At 34.6% G+C, this 24,803-nt stretch overlaps 1 protein-coding gene across 1 annotated transcript in view; it reads left to right on the top strand.

The window, feature by feature from the left end:
• The window catches only part of LOC125680487 (uncharacterized), an 82,340-nt gene that overhangs the window by 8,240 nt on the left and 49,297 nt on the right, over positions 1-24,803 (top strand). Inside the window, exons 8-24 of the mRNA XM_056153785.1 lie at positions 1,229-1,289; positions 1,400-1,552; positions 1,758-1,865; positions 2,718-2,816; positions 2,951-3,025; positions 4,078-4,144; positions 6,405-6,505; positions 7,347-7,415; positions 7,550-7,780; positions 7,871-7,953; positions 8,635-8,737; positions 11,006-11,074; positions 11,205-11,320; positions 16,570-16,636; positions 17,988-18,037; positions 18,330-18,577; positions 20,594-20,671. Of these exons, the coding sequence (XP_056009760.1) occupies positions 1,229-1,289; positions 1,400-1,552; positions 1,758-1,865; positions 2,718-2,816; positions 2,951-3,025; positions 4,078-4,144; positions 6,405-6,505; positions 7,347-7,415; positions 7,550-7,780; positions 7,871-7,953; positions 8,635-8,737; positions 11,006-11,074; positions 11,205-11,320; positions 16,570-16,636; positions 17,988-18,037; positions 18,330-18,577; positions 20,594-20,671 (1,778 nt within the window). The remainder of the gene's footprint in view (positions 1-1,228; positions 1,290-1,399; positions 1,553-1,757; positions 1,866-2,717; positions 2,817-2,950; positions 3,026-4,077; positions 4,145-6,404; positions 6,506-7,346; positions 7,416-7,549; positions 7,781-7,870; positions 7,954-8,634; positions 8,738-11,005; positions 11,075-11,204; positions 11,321-16,569; positions 16,637-17,987; positions 18,038-18,329; positions 18,578-20,593; positions 20,672-24,803) is intronic.

Consider the following 24,803-nt stretch of genomic DNA (forward strand, 5'->3'; position numbering starts at 1 on the left):
GCTACACACACAATATTACTTGGTTTTATTTCATACTCAAGGTAATATACATTAGCATAAGAGAGCTACTGAAGCATGATATCACTACATTATATTACATTTAGTTAATTCCCTGTATAATCTATATATTAAACATTAGGTGACAATATAAGTTTTAGAATCATTGGCTGATAAAATTCATATAGATATCAAATAATGAATTCAATGCTGTATATATTTTATTATTTTTTTTAAATTTTAGCTGTGATGGCATTAGAAAAAAAAAACAAAAAACGTACAACCATGGATTAAAGAAATTATATGGTACAAAACCGATCAATGTTTTAAACAAATGTTACCGCGACGGGGACAGGTAGCTGATAGTCATCCCACGATGAGAATGCGGTTTTATGCGGAGTTACCTATAGATTACCGCGTTAGATTTTTTCCCATCGCGAGAACGCGGGAAACAAGAAATTCGTGTTGTCCGTAATGTAGGTATATAATGAACATTGAAATCCTTCAATATTATTATCAACATAATGTAAACATAATGTAATTATGTTGTAGGTATCAAAATTTCGTTCCGTCTAAACCGTTTCTAAATTTACAACATTTCTATCAGGTTTTCCGTTTATCGTGAAGATCGTTTATCGTGTTTTGCGTTTATCAGGTCTATCGTGAAGATCGTTTATCAGGTTTTGTGTTTATCAGGTTTATCGTGTATCCTATCATATCGTGCGTGTATCCTATCGTATCGTGCGTGTATCCTATCGTATCGTGCGTGTATCCTATCCTATCGTGCGTGTATCCTATCCTATCGTGCGTGTATCGTGTTCTATCGTTTATCATGTCAAGAATAACGTTGCGGGTACTGTAGCATACATGTATATATACAACATACATGTACCTTCATATACTATTTTATATTGTATCTATGTAATACTGCTGTCTGTATATATGTTTTCAGGACCACAATGTAAACTAGTTTTAAACTAATTGTGCTATCCTGTTTAAATAAAGGACATTATTAATATTATTATTATTACAACATGTAAATTCTGCTACGTTTTAGTTGCCTCTGGCATTGAGTAATGGACTTGTTACCTGGAAAACAAGGGCCTCTATTGTTAAACCTGGGCTACCAAGTTTTAGAACTTGGGGTCCCATGGTCACCAGCTACTAATTTGAAACTGTGAAACAAAACTCCAGCCATTTTGACTGACTGCTTTTGTTTTGCCTTTTTTAGTTGTGCATTTTACAAACAGAGGGAATACTTCCTAACAGGTGGCGGAGACGGACAGATCAAAGTGAGAAACTTACGTTCATCCTGATTATCATTAGTTATGTGTAGATTTGAAACTGCTATGTTCTTCAATATACCACAGAGTTTAAATGTATGGACCATGGTTTGTTGTAGGTATGGAATGCTATCATGTTCACACAGATCCATGTATTTCATGGTCACCGTGGTCCGATCACCGGACTCCAAGTCCACAGCACTGACCCACTTCTTTTTTCTAGTTCGATGGATGGTACTGTACAAATTTGGCGAATGGACAACTTCACCAAGGTAAGCGTACGTGGTACTCTGTTTTGCCTTCATTATAGACTTAAACAAGTTTATAATAGCTCTCATGGCCATATTTCTGAATCCATATATTTCTCAAATAAAAGCCAAAGTGTTGATTAAATTAAAAAAAATTCATATTGAATAAGAAATAAAGGCTATGTTGGATTGAATAATATTTTGATAGATGCCAAATTTTGTTATCTAGTTCATGCAGGTTGATCTAGGAGATGGTGTTTGTCAAATGAAACTGTTGGGTGATGAAGATTTTTTCTGTCAAACTGAGAAGGAAATAAGAGTATATAATCTGAATCAAGTAAGTGACATTCAAGCAGTCACTCTAACAACCAGATATTGTATTCATGCTGCCTGATGTAAATCGAAGACCTGAGACAATTTTTTATGCAGTCCAGAATTGCTGATTTATTATCTGCTTGCAGCAAAGATGCAGCAGTGATACACGTGCATTTTTTGTACATGCATTGCTGTCACAGTATTCATTGATTATTCTTTTTGTTAAAGATATAATCCACATTTCTAATCTGACTGAACTGCACTCTTGTTGATTTTCAAGATGAAATTTAAAAGGTCAAGGTTGATTAAAAAGGAAACTCCAAAACTGACCATGTGTTCAGGATTTAGAATGGTTACACTTGTATCTTAATGATTTCACTGTTACTTACAAGAAATGCTATTTTACTATAAAGCTGGTTGATTTTCAAGAATTTAAAAGTCAAAGGAGGTCATGCATTCAATAAGAAATTCAGAAAATTACATGTGGCAAGGGTCTGCCCCACATTTCAGAGCCCTCGCTTGTCATAGAGCCACTTTATTGTTTGTATGTCTCCATAATCAGAGATTTTGGTCTGTGTTTGTTGACAAAAACTTAAATCTTGGTCAAAACTTTTGAATGTATATGGAAAAAGGGCTTTCATATTTCCCATGTGTATTTCTTGACGTGATGAAACCTTTCTTTCGTACTAAATGTTTTATCTTCATGACTGTGGCCTTGAAGTTTGGCCATACTGGGGCATCCGTGTTTCACAAAGTTAACACACATTTTTTTCTTTACTCATAAAAACACTGAAAAAAAGTGAAATGCTTTGCATTTAAAAAAACCAAACTAGTTAATCTTTGTGTTTACTTTCTGACTTTCAACATGTTTCAGTTTTACAACTTTTTTGCTCCTGTGGAATCAACAATTTTCAAACTTCAGCTATTTCCCAGTGTTCATGGCAAACCTAGTCGAGTCTTGGCTAACACAGAGGTAAGCCTGTGTGTACTGCAATGAAAATTAAGAGGAAAACAGAGATCACAAGAGACTGTCAATAAATGTTTATATCAATGCTACTTTAGTGCTGCTGGTTTTGCTCTAATAATAGAATATTTTGTTTTGTGTAGGATGGATCTGTACGATTTTTCTCTCCTGTTACTGGAGCCACTCTTACCATCATCTACCCTCTACCGATATCTCAGGTAATCTCCCTACACCTCACCATCATTTACCCTCTACCAATATCTCAGGTAATCTCCCTACACCTTACCATCATCTACCCTCTACTGATATCTCAGGTAATCTCCCTACACCTTACCATTATCTCCCCTCTACCGAATCTCAGGTAATCTCCCTACACTTACCATTATCTCTCCTCTAGTGATATCTCAGTTAATCTCCCTACACCTTACCATTATCTCTCCTCAACTGATATCTCAGGTAATCTCCCTACACCTTACCATTATCTCCCCTCTACCGATATCTCAGGTAATCTCCCTACACCTTACCATTATCTCTCCTCTACTGATATCTCAGGTAATCTCCCTACACCTTACCTTCATCTACCCTCTACTGATATCTCAGGTAATCTCCCTACACCTTACCATTATCTCTCCTCTACTGATATCTCAGGTAATCTCCCTACACCTTACCATCACCTACCCTCTACTGATATCTCAGGTAATCTCCCTACACCTTACCATCATCTACCCTCTACCGATATCTCAGGTAATCTCCTTACACCTTACCATCATCTACCCTCTACTGATATCTCAGGTAATCTCCCTACACCTTACCATCATCTACCCTTTACCGATATCTCAGGTAATCTCCCTACACCTTACCACTATCTCTCCTCTACTGATATCTCAGGTAATCTCCCTACACCTTACCATCATCTACCCTCTACCGATATCTCAGGTAATCTCCCTACACCTTACCATCACCTACCCTCTACCGATATCTCAGGTAATCTCCCTACACCTTACCATTATCTCTCCTCTAGTGATATCTTGGTAATTTATATACCTCTGCAGGAGTTTATCATAGTGTAAGAAACCCCTTTTGGATTGCAATAGTGCTTGAAGCAAATTATATTAATTCATCTGTGTTGAACGCTTTTTGTGAATAAAGTTTCTTTCTTGTGTTTAACATTTAAACTGTGATGTAGATGTATTTTAGAATAAGCAATATTGGGATTTTTATGTTTTGAAAAAAATTGAATGACATTTATATGTCATTTTTTTATGAACAGGTTTCGAGTTCATTTGCTTACAATAGAGACAAAGAAAAACTGCTGACTGTTTTAGAAAATGGAGATGGTAAAAATTTATTCACTTTTTTCAAATACAAGAGTATAAATCTGACAATGTGTAATGTGAAAGTTACATGAATATTGTAAATTAGTAAAAATGGCACCATACATCTGTCATGTTGTCAAAATCTTAAGACAAAGTTAGGAACATTTTTCTTTCTAGGTGATCTCTCTTCCTAATGTCACATGGCTTTAAACATGAACTGAGCATAATTTATGCAGACATCTTAAAAATTCATAATGGTTGCAAGTAAAACTAAAGACATCAATGATGTAATGTTTCTTTATGATGTTTTGTACACACTGCGGTGAGGTCTAGTCTGTAAATGTTTTAGCTCGCGAGCTGAAAGCTCAAGTGAGCTACTCTGATCACTTTGTCTGGCGTCCATCTGTCTCTCTGTCCATCCATAAACTGTTAACAATTTTTACTTCTCCTCCAGAACCACTGGGCCAATTTCAATCAAACTTGGCACAAACTTTTCTTTAGTAAAGGGAATTCAAATTTATTCAGAAAAGTTGAAAATTACAAGAAAGCTTTCTGACATAGAGTAGATTTAAGTTTATTCAAATTATGACCCCTGAGTGTATGGTGGTGGTCACAATAGGGGATTAAAGTTTAATGTGGGAATATATAGGAAAAGATCTTTTTCTCAAGAAATACAGGACTATGAATAGTCATGTTGATATGCAAGCATCTTTAAGTAGTGTAGATTAAAGTTTGTTCAAATTATGCCCCCTGGTGGTAGGTTGGGGCCACAATATGGGATCAGAATATATAGGAAAAAATTTTCTCATGATCAGCAGGGCCATGATTAGTCATATTGATGTTTAAGCATCCCCAGATAGTACAGATTCAAGTTTGTTCAAATTATGATTGGGGGTGGGGGGAGTAAGAACTACAGTAGGGGATCAATGTTTTATAGGGGAATATATAGAGAAACGTCTTTTAAAATCTTCTTAAGAACAGTAGGGCCATGATTAGTCATTTTGATATGCAAGCATTTTCAGAAAGTGTAAATTCAAATGTGCTCAATTCAGGGGCCCCTGGATTGGGGTGGGGCCACAGTCGGAGATTAAAATTTATATGGGAATATACAGAAAATTAATTAAAACGAATTCTTTTCAAGAGTAGCAGGGCCACACTTAATCAAATAAAAATACAAATGTTCCTGAGTTATGTGGATTAGATTTTTTTATACCTCAATACTAAGTCAGGGGGAGGGGGGGGCATATTAGTTTTGGTCTGTCTGAAACTATAACCTTGCTCATAACTTTTGAATTGTGCATGATAGGGCTCTCATATTTCATATGTGCATTTCTTGTGACAAGACCTTTGTTTTGGTACCAAAGTTTTGACCTTGGGGGTTTGACTTACTTTTTAAGAAAATCTAACCTAGACAATGTAGCCTGAACTATTTTAGGTAGGGCTTTCATATTTTTATATAGATTACTTGTGGCAAGACCTTACATTTGATGCCATTATCTTTGACCTTGTGACCTTGACTTTGGAGTTTCAAAGCTTTAACCAGAACTTTAAACTTGCTCATAACTTTTGAATGGGGAGTGATATATCTGTCATTCTTCATGTATGCATTCCTTGTGAGGAAACCTTTCTTTAGGTACAAAAGTTTTTGACTTTGGATTTAGAACTACCTTTAGGAAAAGTTGACCCAGGCAATGTCTCCTTAACTGTTCAAAGTAGGACTTTCATATTTTGTCTATAGATTCCTTATGTCATTAGACCTTAACATTTCATTCCATGATTGTTGAGCTTTTGGTCCTGTATTATGGTTTTCTTGTGACATTTGGGGCTAGGTTGGGGCCACAATATGTGACTAAAGTTTTCTTGAGAATAAAGATTTTAAATAATCTTAAAAATACAACAACAGGGCCAAGGTGACTCAGGTGAGTGATGTGGCCCATGGGCCTTTTGTTAATATTATAGATGAGGTATTGCCTGAACTTTTGTTTCAGCCTAATTGTAACTGATGTAATACATGTATTGTAGTTTATATCATAATGCACATTTTGCTGTACTGAGTGGTCAGATTATACTGTAAATGTACTTATTTAAGCTGAATTTTAAGTATCATCGATGTTTTTGCATTTTCATCAATATAAAAATGAAAATGATCTTTATAAACACTGTTTGAGCAAGTTCATGATTGTACAGAACTTGCAATTTGCTGATAATACATAAAATAAAAAGCAACTAACATTTTTGGTATGGATTGCTGTAATTTGTATTTTGATACATTGCTTCTCAGTTCTGGTGTTTGACTGCACCACAAACCCCAGTAAGGCAGAGGAGGTGTGGCAGGCTTCCTCCTTTGATGAGCTAGTCACTCAGCTGTCTGTCATGGCTCTGGTAAGTAACTCCTTCATTAAAGGGATGAAGCTAAAGTTTTGACCAATTTTAAAATATGATACACAACCTTTGTTTGGGACAGTTTTTAAAAGCATTTGAAAAAAATATCACGTAAACTACTCCAAACTTTGTTATAATGTATTTGTAATAAAGATTAGCTTTGTTTCTTATGACTTGGCATTTTAAAATTACTGAAGTTGCAATGAGTGAAATGCAAAATTGATGATTTTCTCAAAGAATGGAGTTATTTATTTTTTTTAAATGGTATTTTAGAAAATCTCTAATCCTGAACTTGAAAAAAATATGACACATACATTTTAAAGAGTTTCAAAATTATGTTGATAATCTGAATATCAATTTCCTATTGTACAATTGATTAGAGTGATGGAATTTGCAATGAAAACATAAACCATATAGAGTACCTGTATTCTGAAAATATTCATCTCATAGTAACTGTTCTACTTGTATCAATGTGTATACTTTTTTATACTGTATTCACTCTAATGAATGAAAATATTACTGCATATTTGTATGATAAAAATCGTCATAGTAACTGTAAGACTAAAAATCACTTGTACTCTGTAGCATGTCTTTCCATAACCATCTGGATAAAAAAAAATCCAGTCTGTTGCTGTAACTTTGAGAGAGAAGGGGGGGGGGGGGGGGCGGGGGTAATTGAGTTTCGAGTTATCATGAGAACTGGGACCAGTACAAATGAAGGATGCAAAATACCAGTACATGGTACCTGTATTTTATGAGATTTATCAAGTGACTGGTGAACATGGTGGCCCATGGGCCTCTTGTAGAATTGCATGTGTTGTGAAAATTATGCTATTTACAGAGCTATAAGGATTTGGAAGGGGAAAGTGTGAGAGAGACCGTTGTATTTGGAGGATTAGGAAATGGACAGGTAAGTAATAAAATGAATTAAAAATTAAAATCCAGAATAAATGTATGTTCTCATCAGTTGAATTTTTTTTCTGTTTTGTATTAAGAAGCACCTTCGATGTAACCAGTGATGTTGATTATGTTGCTTTTTTATAGATCTCCCTGCTGGATGCAGACAAGTGTGTGATGGTAAAGAACCTCCAGGCTCACCAGGGGGCCATCACGTGCATGGAAGCTACGACTGACATTGACGACTCGGGATTCCAAATCTTGGAAACAAACACCACCCTTGTCACAGGAGGAGAGGACAAAGCCCTCAAAGTGTGGTCTGTCCAGGTTAAAGCAGGGCATTCTGGGAATAAAATTGTCCTGGAACCACTTATTGAGGTAATGGTACATGTAAAAAGTCAACATTGAGAAAACTGATATATTTAATAACGATGTTTCTTAAAAATAAATTTTCTCTTGCATTGACAGATTCCATGTGCTGGTGTGCCAAACCTTCTGAGTGTGTATGAGAATACCTTATGTGTCACCATCAACAGTCCTGACACAAAACTGTGAGTATACCCACAACACAGGATGCATACCAGAATCAGACAAGGAACTCAAACACTCGGATGACTCCATACTTTCTCAACATGCCATAATAATTAATTATGTGTTTCTCTAAATAACAAAAAGAAATTACTTTGAAAACATGCAAATGTTTTTCATTCCGTCACCACAAAATTGCAGTTGGTATACCATCTCTTGTGTATACCATCTCTTGTGTGTGTTCATGTATTCTTGTGTGACATTAGCCAAATTTCTTAACCAATTTTTCACAAATTCGAGAATTGCAACTTTGCATATAAAGATCTATATCAGCTGTGAAAGATCGAAGTTCCTCGTGTGAAAATTCGGAAATTCCAGGCATTGTAGAATTGCCTTGATCTGAGTCATTTCCATGATACTCGGCACAAAGATTAAAATTTCTTATTTATCTTAATTGGAATTAAAGGTCAAACAACAATGTCACTAAAGAAACATATTGAGATAGTATACCCAGATACAAGGGGAGATAATATACCCAGATACAAGAGGAGCCCTTCTTGTAGTTCTATGCATTGTACATGTAAAATGTACATGTATCTAACGATAAAGTTGAACTCAGAATTTTGGCCTATATTATAAAATTGTTCTGAATTGGTATATGTGTCTATCTACAATTACAATTAATGAGTTACATTTTTTCACAGCTGTTTAAGAATGTACAGAATGGATGGTCGGGATCTGGAAAATGTTACTACCTTACAGTTCACGGAGCTTCACCATACTCAAGACGACGAACATGCAGAAGTGGTAGGTTTCTTTTGTCATCTACCAAATTCTACCAGAGTTCACAACGTAATAGGGTAGCATATTTTTGTAATCTGACCCGAAAGACCAGCTGCCATAAACATTTACTGGCTCTGTAACAAGAGAACTTTTTGTTGGTAGTGAGGACATGCAAACATTAGTGTTACATTTTAATATCACATTTACTGTTTAAAATACATTAAATTGACATTGGTATGCAGCTTAGTTAAGCTAGGCTTCCTAAGAAAAAACAGTGCTGTGCAGAATTGTACCTCCGTATGATTCACACTTTTATATGATGTCACAATGAAAATTTTCTTCATGACCTACAGGTCTATATTCATATTGCATGGAAAATATCATTTTATTTAGTTGTTATCTACTACCACTATGAAGTGTTAAATTGTATAGGTGTAAAACTGCTGCCAGGTCAAATGATTATTTATTATTTCCCTTGGATATTATGTGTCTACAATTTTTGATATACATGTATATTATGCACTATGATAATTTTGATATTATTGCGACCTTGAAATCGCCCCTAATGTGCATAGGCACATGTTTTAGGGAGATGGGCTAAAGCTGCTGCCCAATTCCATCAATTTATTGAATAAATGTTGTTAGATTTAAAAAGAAGTCATTTGGAATTTTAAAAAAGTGTCAATCGTGTGTAAACAATGACTTAGTGTAATTGGAAGATGAGGATCGCTTGCTGATATTTTGTGTCAGACAAGGATAGGAAACATGTATCGATCTCTGTGAATTTTGATACAGTCATAATTGATCATTTTGTTTGTGGAAAATGCCCTTAAATTTCATGATCTCTGACATTTTTGGTCAAATACCATTGATGCTAGGAATTTTTATGACATCCCCTAGCATTTTTCAAGTACTTGACCTCTTTTATAACTTTCTATGTCAATGGTATATGGCATCTTTCACCTGCGTCAAAGGGATTTCTTGCAGTAACTTTGAAATGTATAAATATCGGGTCTCATGACTGATACAACTGATACAATCATGTGACAATAAAAAGGATGGGTGGGGGTTCCTTTCTTATATACTTAATAGTCCTAATTTTGTATAACTAATAAACATCTGCATATTGGATAAGACTGATACAATCATGTGACAATAAAAGGGTGGGTGGGGGTTCCTTTCTGATATACTGAATAGTCCTAATTTTGTATGTTACTAATAAACATCTGCATATTGAAATGGATTTTGGTGACATACATGTAATAACAGATTTTTGAAGCGTCATTTTCACTAACTTAATTTAAATAACCTCAACATTGCTGCTTACCCAGTGGTAGTGAAGTCTGTAGAACTTTTGCCTCATAAGTTCACTGAGACTGCACAGTCAGAAATTAGAGATTTAAAACTTAAAAATAGGTAGATTGGACTGTTTTGTTGACAAGTGATCTACAGTAGAATTCAGGGCCACTAGTGATGAGTTGCAAACAAACCAACCTGTCACTGTAGTACAGGCATATATAAAAAAGAATTCTGTTTTAGCAGCGTAGCAGTGTTATGACTGTGAAATAGAGAAATATTCTTACTGTGATATATAAAGCTTATTTACAACCATACATTTCATTCACTCTGAAGTCTCTTGACTGTTAAAAAGATCAGATCAAGACTACTCTTTCCCAAAATTGTTTTGATTAGCAAGTAAAACACTACACACAATTAATCGTCAGTAGATAAAATGTTTGAATAAGAAAGAAGTTTAAGATAATAAAGCTGGACATTATAAGAGTCGTATGTACACAATTTGTCACAATCTGGTCATTGCTCAATTTGATTTCATTACCACTGTCTTAATATTACGAAGCTAGGTTGTATGTGGACTGGGGATTTAGAAGAATATGGGATAATTATTGCTCCCAGTAAACTTTATTGGAATTAGTAGCACTTGTATGATGAATTAATTTGAACACTGTGGTTGGTGATTGTAAAACGTAATGATTACAATTAATTTGAGGTAAAATAACGGTACATGCATACTGTATTTTACAATTTAAGATGTATGAAATTTCCACGGAATTTTGTAACCACAGACTTAACGGAAAAATTTAAATCTGTTGAACTGAGACCCCGTGGAAATATATACATCTGCAGCACTACGCCTCACTGTCTATGAGATTGATCAACCCAATATATTTCCATAGACAGTTACAAACCAAATAAGTAATTCTATACACTTTGTATAACTGTTCTATCTTGGCTGCTGCCTATAACTGACTTGAATTATAATCTCTCTTTCAGATGACAGCACTAGACAAGTGCCCTCTGTTAGGGTTGTTTGCCACTGCCAGTAAAGATGGCTACATTAAGGTATTTAGGATGCAGAACCACACAGAAAAGTCTTATTTCTCTATTTGCTCAACAGTAAAATTAACTTAGGTATGCATTCATCAATAATTTGTATAGCTGTAGATATGAAAAGTGAAATCTTTTTGAACAGGTGTGGAATCGTCACAATCAGCTGGTAAGGGAGATGTATTTGGAGGAGCCTCTGTATGGTCTGTGTTTTGCCAATGCTAGGGGAGATCTGCTCGTAGGATTCAAAAATCATGTCTGGTGAGTCTGATTTGGTTTAAAACTCTTGACTTTGTCTTTTAGAAGCTCTTCAATGACAAAATATCAAAATACAATTGGCTAAACTAGTCATGCTGGGATGCTTTGTGATAAATACAGGCCTCAGTAATCTGGACACCACAATCCGGACGCTTTCCCTTCAGCACAAAATTTTTGGGATTTCAAATTTTTACTCGTTATTTTGCTTCATTAATTTGGAATTTCATGTTCCAGATCCAGGTGGTCAATTTTTACAATAGAAAATTAAACAGCATTGAAAATTGTTTCATAAATCTGTATGGTAATTTTTTTGGAAGGTCAGTCTTGGACAGTTTATCTGGGTGTAGATTGTAAAGGAAATGTATAAAGCTGTGCTCTCTGGTTGAAATGATTACCTGTGTTGTTAACAGTCCTCTAGTTATGTTTTTAAATTATCTATGTGCTAACACTATGATTAAACAGGATATGCTAAACCAAGACATTGTCAATTTGTGCACATCATATTTGCAATGCATGCATGTTTGACAATAACAAATTTGCAGCATATACAAAATGTATTATTTGATTGCCTAGATCAATAGGTAATTGAAAATCAAGCATCACTTCCGTATAAATATATTGGTGGAACTGTTACATGTGTCAGATGCAGTGCTTGTCTGGGAGTTAATATTGGCTCCAATCATAAATGCATGATTGAGAATTATTCTTCTTGAAAATAGTTGCAGGTTTGTGAGTTTATTTTTATACTGTATATTGTTGTGAAATATATTTAGTTTGAACATGATCTGTTATTTTCACTTATATATTGCCACACTTGTATTCTTGTTACACTGTAGAGTTAATTTAATTTAAACAGTATTTTATAATGAAAATTCATAATAGTATTGGACAGCAGGCACTGCCTATATAAGTCCTCTCTGTAGAAGGTACAAGGTCATCCAAACTTTAGAATATATAAATACAGTGTTGCATAAAGGATATAATGATTTGAACATTGCAATAACATAGGTAATTTAATACATGGCAGGTTGTAATCAACTCTACTATTATTAATGTAGAGTTGTGTTTTTATATGCCCGTCAAAGACTGGAGATATTATGGTGTTCTATTGTCTGTTTGTCCGAACCTTGTAGGCTAAAAATACAAAATGAACCATAAGCTCCAGGATCTTACAACTTGGTACATTTGATCACCTTGATGAGAGGAAGATGCCTATTGTTTTTCAATGTCAGAGGTCAAGGTCATAGTATCAGTTAATAGGAAAACCTTGTATGCAGAATACAGACCGAACTGTTGGAGCTAGGATCCTATAACTTGACACATTTGATCACCATGATAAGAGTAAGATGGCTATTGTTTTTCAAGGTCAGAGGTTAAAGGTCAAGGTTGTAGTATTAGTTAATAGGAAAACCTTGTAGGCAGAATAAAGACCGAACTATTGGAGCTAGGATCTTACAACTTGGTACATTTAATCACCATGATGAGAGGAAGATGTCTATTTTATTTCAAGGTCAGAGGTCAAGGTCGTATCAGTTAATAGGAAAACCTTGTAGGCAGAATACAGACCGAACTGTTGGGGATAGGACCATCAAACTTAATACACATATACCTTATGCCAAGCAGAGAATGCCTGTTGTTTCTCAAGGCCAAAGGTCAAGGTCATACACTTTGTTTTCATTTTCCAGATTGTTTTGGTTATGGATACAAGTATTGCTCTGAAATTTTGTCAGAACCTCCCTCTCGGAGAAATACATAATCAGTTCACATTTCAACTTGATTGGTGCACTGTGACCTACTGTAGGGCTAAAAGTAAGTCATATGGTTTTCTGGATTTGTTCTCGTCATAGATACAATTATTGCACCGAAGGTCTAACAGGCGTATGTTGTACCATTTGCGGTACTCTTGGTTTTTTATATACCCGTTTTTTGAAGGGTTGTATTATGGTATAGTCTTTCACATCTATTTGTTCATCTGTCTCTCTGTCTGTTAGTGTTCTGTGTAAGGGTCACATCATTCACTGTGGCCTCCTTCTGGAATTTTATTGCTTATATATACACAAATCATGCTGTACCACATGTAGGTCACTGTGGCCTCCTTTTGGAATTTTATAGCTATACTCGGATACTCAAATTAGGTCCAGATCTCACACACTGTGAGGCCTAAGACAATCAAACTAGGTCTGTTAGTGCATCTTCAGTAGAAAGTGTGTCATGAACCAAAAATAGGTCACTGTGACCCCCTTTTGAAATTTTACAAACAGTGCTCAGATCATTTCTTGAGCACTGTGAGGCCTAGGATCATGGGTGTATAATGTAAATAGTAGTGCACTTTGATAAACACAGGATACTAAGGAGAAAATCATAGTTCTTTTTTTGCATGCACACACCTATAATTTAGATTGGGTTCATTTGTCAGCAAATCAAAATAATAGGTGAGCATGGTCAGATCTAAAGTGCTAGTAGTGTATAATATTGAGCTTGGATGATTCTGATACCCAGATATTGCCTTTGATAATTATAGAAAGTAAATTATAAGCATTGGCAGATCAAATTCGATCAACTGATGTAAAACATTAATTATACATCTTCCATTATTGACTAGTAGTGTTGTAAAACAAATCAGTTATCACATGTATATAGTGTTTGATTCTCTTATTGTAGTGCTTGTGGTGTAAAGTTTTGTATGTGTTCATTTGTAGTACTATTAATATTAGCAGTACTATTGATATTTTAGTTTCAGTGCTTTGAAATGAGTTATACATATGTTATCTTTATTAAGAATTATCGTGTTCATTTAATAAAAGTAAGTGATTAATGATGCAGTGTATTGATTTTATGTTACATATCAATGACGTACATGCATTGGTTTTTAATTAGTATTAAGATCAATTCTATGTAAAAATCAAAGAAATCAGATAGGGTCTGGCCACTCAATGTCACAGATTTCTTTGATTTTCACAGTATTAACTTTACTTGCACCATCATCCAACATATGCAATTCAACATAATCCTGATGATTTATTTTCTGGACATTTTTGCTTGGATGAACGGGGCTCCACCGTATATGTATATTGTTTATTGATCTAGAGTTTATTTCATCAAATGGTCTGTTATAAATACTAAAACAACATTAATGTGAGCTGGAGATTGAATTGTAAGCTGCAGTGTGTATAATATTTCCTCTGACCTTGAGGAATATTATGTTGCTTCAAGGTTATGTCATGGTCAGATCACATGGGATAAATTTAATGGGATGCTAAAACTATGCTATGACTATACATGTATTACTGTGTAAAATGCCTAACAATCATGTCCATGACAGGAAGTTGCATCATAATTATAGAAAGTCAGTTCCTTGGAACCATGCAAGATCAAGATGACAGGTTTTATTGTTCTAAAAAAAGTTTTCATCAAAAGAATAGCAGTTCCAAAATAATAAACTTTTAGTCATATACTAGTATGTATGGTGTAAGAAACACTATGAATATACGACACAATTTTTCACTGAATTGAAATGACCTGCAAACTTCATGATATTTTGCTTCTGGTCCTTTCAGAATTTGTTTTGTGTTCATCATTTATAGAAACTGAATAGTAAGACTGATTGGGTAATACTGAAACCTGACAGCAAGTTGTGTAAAATGAGGTTTACAAGGAATTATACTAGAAATGTACCATTTGTGGACCTGCAGGTAAATCGGTTAAAATCAATACCCATTGTTGAAATGGTACATCACTTATAACACAATTTACTCCATCATAGCCCTTTTGATGTCACACAAAAATGCGTAGATGTAGGTGAGTAAAAAGGACTTTTTTGATGGTTGTAATTTTATGGATCATCTGCTTGGCTGCTGATAAACTCAGGTATCGACTTTATAGTCTAAGCAAGTATATCACATGTACTTTTAAATAAAAATCTATGGATGGTGAGTAATTTATACATCATTTGTTTTACCATTGATAATAATTTTGCTGTTGTTTACCTATGTGAAAACAATTTAGACATGCAATGATTTTATGTGTAGTACATTTTTTTTTAAAATCAGAATTATTTAAATTTTGTGACAGCTATGTTTTGATTCGATTGGTTGATTTTGCTGTGTTATTACAGGTAGATATAAATCATGTATATCAGATTACGGAATTTAATCTTTGATGGAATAACTAGATTAGTGATATTCATCCATGATGTTTTGTCTTTGATCTCCTAATTTGTGTGTTTCGTACAGGGATTGGTATGGAATATTCCTCTAAATGTGATAAGAAGGGTCTGATATCTTTATTTTGAACATTGGCCTTTAATTGATATGCTATCTAAATGAAATATCTTAAACAAAATATTAATTAAACAACACACAACAGTACTGTGGTGGTTTGTTTATTGAAGATTTACTTGTGTAAATACAAAGAGTAACTTTAAAATTTGTGTGGGTTTTAGTGAATATTTCTTTACCTTGAATGTAAGTATGGATATTGTACATGGACCATTGATGATTTGTATGTTTATTGATATTGTATGTATTAATTTGTATGTTAAATTTTATATATGGCAGAGTAATTGAACCAATAATCCATAGCCTAGTTATTAAAAAAATGCAGGATTTACCTCAACTTATAATGTATATCCCATAACAGTGTTGATTAGGGCAATGATTTAAAATTGTAAAGGTGAAAGGTTAAAAAGTGTTAAGTGCCCCCCCCCCCCCCCTTCATATCACATTTAGGAAATAGTGTATTTGTTGACATGAGTGAACTGAAATATTTGTTTCATCATCCATTTTTTCGTAATGAACTAAGATTCATCATGTGGATTTCCTTTCTATTACCATAGAGGGGGAGGTACGAGAGGTGTAGGGATAAATTGAAAGCACAATTACATAGCATGATTTACTAGCATATTGCATTTATGATATGCTGCTGTCAAGGTGACCAAATTGATGCAAAGAAATTTCCATATTTTAAATTCATCGAATTTCGTTTATTTTAAATTTCTTCTTTCTTCCCTGATGTAAATATATTGATTACCTTCAAATTAGATTAATCAACATTATAGATTATGAGGAAATGATGAGTGACAAATTAGGGTGGGTCGACATCTGAAAGCAATGGCTTCCACAGGTTTAGGTTTTTGTAATGAGTACAGGTTTTATTTATACACTCCTTTTTTTTTGGTAAAGAAATGGTTATAATTATAGTTTTTCTAACAGCAAACTGAGTAGATTTACTCAACTCTATATTTTTTGTTTCAGTTTAATTCCATTGACCAATTTCTTTCCACAAAATTATCTGGAGCTTATCTCGCATCAAGAATTCAAGGTAAGTAAAATGGAATTTTGCTGTTCAAAGTATTCTTAAGTCACCTGAGTCCATCAGCTGACATGTTGCTATCCATGCCTATATCCACTGTTTTCTGTTGTTATCTTTGGAATTTTTTTTACTCTCTCTCAAAGTTTTCACCTAAATTGAGGTGAAACATTTTTAAGTAGGGGGAAAAGTTGTGAATTTCGTGGTCCCTGTCCTTTTGGGGCCCATGGGGAAGAACTAAAATCTTGAGAATTGTAGTGCATACAATCTTTAAGAGTTTTCTTGTCTCCTGGCATCTGGCATAAAGACAGGATGCATAGGTACATGTATACTGACCATGAAAGCCTCACCAATCTTGTGAAATTCTTGTCCCTTGGGTTAGTGGTTCAGGCTCTAGGATGGGGCTATATAAATCATATACCTGGTTGTGAAAATGCTTTGACTGTTTTTTAAAAGTCTTCTTATCTACTCCTGATCATCTAGGAAAAACTAAATGAATACTTAGCTATCTTGACAATGGATGCCCCTCTGCCAAAATTGTAAAATCCATTGTCCCTGTGTCAGACAAGAATGTTCAAGAATGTATTAATCATCTAGTGAAAATGCATTGATTTTATTGTTTGAAAATGATCTCCACTCCTGACTGTCAAGAAAATAAATTTGGTGCATTATTATTTTGAGCATTAAGACCTCTAGCTACTATGATTGTGAAGTTCACGGCTCCTGTCTTAGTATTATCATCATGAGGGTAAACTTGATATGCATTTCATCTTTGAAAATGAAGGTACATTTGTATTAAAACCTCATACTTTGCACATGTACCATTCCATGGTTTGAGTGAAATAAACTGAAAACTGCACATAAAATGCTTATTATATTACTGAGCATTGTGTCATGACCCTGAACCAAGGTCATTTAGTCAAGGTCACTTAAAAATTGGTGTAACTTGCTATCTAATCCTTTCTATTGATATTTTATCTGTGATACTTACACAAACAGTATGATTATGTTTGAAACTTAAAAAACAAGGTACATTTGTTTGTATAATATGAATTTTTTTTAAATGAAATAATTAGGGTTTAAACTATTCAAAGAAAAAAATCCCTGGGCCACAGCAAATTATGAGATATTAGTGGCTTATACTAGGTACAAAGGTTGCTTATGACCAAAATCAGAAAAATTTAATTTCCTAATTTTGGCCTAAATACATCCAGTTCTCAGAGTTTTAAAATTGCACCATCCACACACAAAACTTTAATTTTATGTTCTATGTTGTATGATGCTCAGGTAACTGTTAAGGTGCATAGACTTTGTTATTTCTTAAAGATGCAGATTATGTACATTGATACTGAAATTATTGTAGGATGATTTGAGAGAACCTCCAATACCATATAGTTCAAAGATCAACTCATGGTAATGTTTCATACACTCTTTTTTATACATTCAGCAAAGTTAGCTTCATAGTTACATGTTTATGATCATTTGGTTCCATTACTACACCTCTACAGTTTAGTTAGCAGGTTATATTGTCAGTTCCAAGAATTTCTGTGTTTCAGCAATAAATTTCATGAAGGTGATTTTGATTAGATTGAAAATACATGTATACTTAGATGTCAGCTGTTTTTATGCCAAATTGATAGAGGTTTTTAACTGCAGCATTTACAGTTGCCCAAAGTTTAGCATTGACTTTCATACATTCATGCAGGTGTGACCCCAGCAACCTGCCAACCTTTAGTACAACCTTGTCCATCAGAATACAGGAGAAGCAGAACCCAGCAATCGACCAGGGGATCCTTGAGGACATTGAGGACCAGAGTGATTCTTGGGATAGTCTCTCTGAGCAGGAGGCTCCAACTCGCAAAAAGTTCCGCCTCCCAAAGTCAAAATTAGATGCTGAAGAGGAAAAAATTCAGAAAGCACTGGACAAAAGAAAAAAGTCTGCAGATGAGGCTGGTAAGAATTTGCTTTTTAGCTCACCTGAGCTAAAAGCTCAAGTGAGCTTTCCTGATCACCCGTATTCCGGAGTCCGTCCGTCTATCTGTCTGTCCGTCTGTAAACTTTTAACATTTTTGACTTCTTCTCAAAAACCACTGGGCCAATTTCAACCAAAGTTGGCACAAAGCATCCTTAGGTAAAGGGAATTCTAAATTGTTAAAATAAAGGGCCAGGTCACCTTCCAAGGGGAGATAATCAAGAAAAGGTAAAAATAGAGCAGGGTCATTAAAAAATCTTCTCAAGAACCACTGAGCCAGAAAAGCTGAGATTTATATGAAAGCTTTCTGATATAGTGCAGATTCTAAATTGTTAAAATCCTGGGCTCCGGGGGTCAGATGGGGCCACAATAGGGGATCAAAGTTTTACATACAAATATATAGGAAAAATCTTCTTCTCAAAAACCACTGAGCCAGAAAAGCTGATATTTACATGAAAGCTTTCTGATATAGTGCAGATTCAGGTTTGTTAAAATCATGGTCCACGGGGGTCGGATGGGTCCGCAATAGGGGATCAAAGTTTTACATATAAATATATAGGGACAATCTTTAAAAATCTTCTTCTCAAGAACCACTGAGCCAAATAAGCTGATATTTACATGTAAGCTTTCTGATATAGTGCAGATTCAGGTTTGTTAAAATCATGGTCCACGGGGGTCGGATGGGTCCACAATAGGGGATCAAAGTTTTACATATAAATATATAGGGACAATCTTTAAAAATCTTCTTCTCAAGAACCACTGAGCCAGAAAAGCTGAGATTTACATGAAAGCTTTCTGATATAGTGCAGATTCAGGTTTGTTAAAATCATGGTCCACGGGGGTTGGATGGGTCCGCAATAGGGGATCAAAGTTTTACATATAAATATATAGGGACAATCTTTAAAAATCTTCTTCTCAAGAACCACTGAGCCAAAAAAGCTGATATTTACATGTAAGCTTTCTGATATAGTGCAGATTCAGGTTTGTTAAAATCATGGTCCCCGGGGGTCGGATGGGTCCACAATAGGGGATCAAAGTTTTACATACAAATATATAGAGAAAATCTTTTAAAATCTTCTTCTCAAGAACCACTGAGCCAGAAAAGCTGAGATTTACATGAAAGCTTTCTGACATAATGCAGATTCAAGTTTGTTAAAATCCTGGCCCCCGGGGGTCGGATGGGGTCACAATAGGGGAATCAAAGTTTTACATATAAATATATAGGGACAATCTTTAAAAATCTTCTTCCCAAGAACCACTTAGCCAAAAAAGCTGATATTTACATGAAAGCTTCCTAACATAGTGCAGAGTTGAATTTGTTCAAATCATGGCCCCCTGGAGTACGATGGGGCCACAATAGGGGATCAAAGTTTTACATACAAAAATATAGGGAAAATCTTTAAAAATCTTCTTCTCAAGAACCACTGAGCCAGAAAAGCTGAGATTTACATGAAAGCTTTCTGACATAGTGCAGATTCAAGTTTGTTCAAATCATGGCCCCTGGGGGTAGGATGGGGCCACAAGGGGGGATCAAAGTTTTACATACAAATATATAGGAAAAATCTTTAAAAATCTTCTTCTCAAGAACCATTGGGCCAAAGAAGTTCACATTTACATGAAAGCTTTCTGACATAGTGTAGATTCAAGTTTGCAAAAACCATGGCCTACAGGGGTAGGTTGGGGCCATAATAGGGACTACGGTTTTACATGCAAATATATATGGAAAGTCTTCTGATTTGGACCAAGGTGAGCAATGTGGCCCATGGACCTCTTGTTGCAGTTGTTTTCTACAATAATTCACAGGTTAATGTTACACACAAATAGCAACTGCATGTAACATGGAAAACATGCTTGTATATTTGTAACTCTTATTTTTGTAAGAGATATTTAAAATGAAATACTGAATATGTTGTTCTTACACACTGTTATTCAATTTCCTTATAATGCACTTGCATGTTTTCTTAATTACGTTTCCATTAATGTGACTCTGATTGCAGATGTGATGCAGTACACGGATTTTACGGATGTCTTTAGAGATTTATACAATGCTGAGGAAACTACAGATGTTGAAGAAGGTACATATTAAACAGTTTTGTATTCAAAATCACATAATTCATGCCAAGGGTAAGAGGTTTTGTTCTAGGGTGGGTCTCTTGACCTTTACAATGAAAATGCATTTCTTTAGAAACCATCTTAACTCCTGCTCATCAAACAACCAATTTGAGTGCATGGTAATAATAAGCAGGGAAGCCTGAATGAAAATGATAAAATTTGTGGTCCTTGAGCCAGGAACTTTGATGTTTGGGTGGTGCTTTAATTGTGAAAATGCATTTTTTCTTGAAAATTCTTCTTTTTTTCAAAATCCTTGACACCAAACAACTAAATTAATTGCAGAATGATTTTAAAATTCATGGATTCTAGCCATGAGTCCAGGTCATTGTATGGATCACACAGTGAAATAACATTGAGCCTTTAATTATTGTCATGATCCTAAACCAAGGTTATTTAGTTGAGGTGAAGCTCACTAATAAGATGAATTCAGAATTTTTAAAAAGTTCTAAATATCTATTTTGGGCACAATAGAAAGACATAAGAGAGCTTCATACTTGACACCCCCCCCCCCCCCCCCCCCCCCCCCCAATCCCTATCAGTGATAGTTAAGGTAATTGAGTTAGTAGTGATAGTCAAGGTAACTGAATTATTAGTTGATAGTCAAGGTAACTGAGTTATTAGTTGATAGTCAAGGTAACTGAGTTAGTAGGTGATAGTCAAGGTAACTGAATTATTAGTTGATAGTCAAGGTAACTGAGTTAGTAGTGATAGTCAAGGTAACTGAATTATTAGTTGATAGTCAAGGTAACTGAGTTAGTAGTGATAATCAAGGTAACTGAGTTATTAGTTGATAGTCAAGGTAACTGAGTTATTAGTTGATAGTCAAGGTAACTGAGTTATTAGTTGATAGTCAAGGTAACTGAGTTATTAGTTGATAGTCAAGGTAACTGAGTTAGTAGTGATAGTCGAGATAACTGAGTTATTAGTTGATAGTCAAGGTAACTGAGTTAGTAGTGATAGTCAAGGTAACTGAGTTAGTAGGTGATAGTCGAGATAACTGAGTTATTAGTTGATAGTCAAGGTAACTGAGTTATTAGTGATAGTCAAGGTAACTGAGTTAGTAGTTGATAGTTAAGGTAACTGAGTTAGTAGTGATAGTCGACATAACTGAGTTATTAGTTGATAGTTAAGGTAACTGAGTTAGTAGGGATAGTCAAGGTAACTGAGTTAGTAGGTGATAGTCAAGGTAACTGAATTATTAGTTGATAGTCAAGGTAACTGAGTTAGTAGTGATAGTTAAGGTAACTGAATTATTAGTTGATAGTCAAGGTAACTGAGTTAGTAGTGATAGTTAAGGTAACTGAATTATTAGTTGATAGTCAAGGTAACTGAGTTAGTAGGTGATAGTCAAGGTAACTGAGTTAGTAGGTGATAGTCAAGGTAACTGAATTATTAGTTGATAGTCAAGGTAACTGAGTTAGTAGTGATAGTTAAGGTAACTGAATTATTAGTTGATAGTCAAGGTAACTGAGTTAGTAGTGATAGTCAGGGTAACTGAGTTAGTAGTGATAGTCAAGGTAACTGAGTTAGTAGTGATAGTCAGGGTAACTGAGTTAGTAGTGATAGTCAGGGTAACTGAGTTAGTAGTGATAGTCAAGGTAACTGAGTTAGTAGTGATAGTCAGGGTAACTGAGTTAGTAGTGATAGTCAAGGTAACTGAGTTAGTAGTGATAGTCAGGGTAACTGAGTTAGTAGTGATAGTCAAGGTAACTGAGTTAGTAGTGATAGTCAGGGTAACTGAGTTAGTAGTGATAGTCAAGGTAACTGAGTTAGTAGTGATAGTCAAGGTAACTGAGTTAGTAGTGATAGTCAGGGTAACTGAATTATTAGTTGATAGTCAAGGTAACTGAATTATTAGTTGATAGTCAAGGTAACTGAGTTAGTAGTGATAGTTAAGGTAACTGAGTTAGTAGTGATAGTCAAGATAACTGAGTTAGTAGTGATAGTCAAGGTAACTGAGTTAGTAGTGATAGTCAGGGTAACTGAGTTAGTAGTTGATAGTCAAGATAACTGAGTTATTAGTTGATAGTCAAGGTAACTGAGTTATTAGTGATAGTCAGGGTAACTGAGTTAATAGTGAAAGTCAAGGTAACTGAATTAGTAATGATAGTCAAGGTAACTGAGTTAGTAGTGATAGTCAAGGTAACTGGTAGCATTGTACAGGCCTTAAAGGCATAGGGTCTATCTTTCATCTAAAAAATGACATCACAATATTTTGGAAGAAAAACTCCAAAAAATAAATTTGTAGTATATATTATGAGTTATCTATAGCTGCAGCGCTTTGAAATTGAAGTCATTTTGACATTTTAGCCCTGTATAAAATTTTTGTCTGGAGGACAATATATTAAACTGGTACCCCGCTGATTGGTGGCTACATACAAACATAAGAGATGCGAAGTTAACAGGGTACCAGTTTAGGCAAATGAGAACAGGGAATTATTAGCCGAGTTGCAACAAAGTTGAACTCGGCTATTGGTTTGGTGATGCGGGCGGGTTGGCGGGCGGGCGGTTGGGCATCAACAATTGGTTTCCGGATGATAACTCAAAAAGTTTATAATCTAATCAAATGAAACTTTGATATATTGTTGGGTACCAGGTAAGGAAGACCCCTATTGATTTTGGAGAAAAATGATCAAAGGTCAAGGTCACAGTGACCAAAAATAGAATGAAAATTTCAGGAAAATTTGGTTTCCGGATGATAACTCCTAAAGTTTAAATCCAAATCAAATGAAACTTTGATATATTGTTGGGTAAAAGGTAAGGAAGACCCCTATTGAATTTGGAGAAAAAAGGTCAAAGGTCAAGGTCACAGTGACCGAATATAAAATGAAAATTTCAGAAATATTTGGTTTCCGGATGATAACTCAGAAAGTTTAAATCCGAATCAAATGATACTTAAAGGTATTGTTATGTACCAGGTAAGGAAGACCCCTATTGATTTTGGAGAAAATGGGTCAAAGGTCAAGGTCACAGTGACTGAAAATAGATTTAAAATTCCAAAAGGATTTTGGTTTCTAGAGGATAACTTGAAAATTTTTAATTTTAATCAAATGAAACTTGGATATATTGTTGGATACCAGCAAAGCAAGGCCCCTATTGATTTTGGAGAACAAAGGTCAAGGTCACAGTGACCGAATATAGATTGAAAACTTCAGACAAATATGGTTTCTGGACAGTAACTCGAAAAGTTTAAAACTGAAATTAGTTCTTCACAATTATAAATATACCACATCATTCCTGGCTTTACAATGTATCCCATGCAACTCGGCTCATGCACCCCTGGGTGCATATACTGATTTTTTTTGTAATTACTATCATATCCAATGTGTTTGTAAACATTCTGAAAAACTTTGTGTGATTTTCTGGTTATTATCTTAAATTTTGCCACCTTTTTGGAACATGCAAAATTTCACCAATATCTTAGACCCTATGCCTTTAATGTTTTACTAGAGAGGATTTCAAAGCTGTTATTTAGCACAAGGTTGCTTATGACCAGCCACTAGACCAACTAATAACTTAAGAGAAAAATTTATTATCAATAGTAGATGCATGACTTCTAAATGGTTTTAAGGTCAAAATGTCATAATGTTTTCTAAGCATAGATTTCAGGGGGTGCATGGGTTTGAGGGAGTGGGCATTTGGTTCACAAACATATCTATTTAATCGTAATCTTTTAGTCTAGGGATACATCATATAACATTGCACTGATTAAGAATGTTTATTGCAGCTTGATTTAAAGTGGTGAGTAATAAAGCATGTCCATAGCAATTAATTACGTAGATTTAGATTCTTCTTTTTACTGTTGATATGTTTCTTATTGTTCATATTTTAATGTATCAGAAATGACACTAATTTTGTCATGAATTAATGAATTTTCTACACATGAGAGAATTGTCATAACAATAATAATATAGATGGTGATTTTAACATAGAGCATGCAATGGTAGAATATAAAACACATTAACTTTGCATGTATGTTATTCTATATTTCTTTGACCTGATTCATGTCAGGATTAGCTTGATGATGTGATGGTGAAAGTATTATTTATGTTTTTTAAGTGTCGGAATCTGCATTATGTTGCATTTTATTTTCTT

Source organism: Ostrea edulis, chromosome 2, assembly GCF_947568905.1.
Source record: "Ostrea edulis chromosome 2, xbOstEdul1.1, whole genome shotgun sequence".
Lineage (NCBI taxonomy): Eukaryota > Metazoa > Mollusca > Bivalvia > Ostreida > Ostreidae > Ostrea > Ostrea edulis.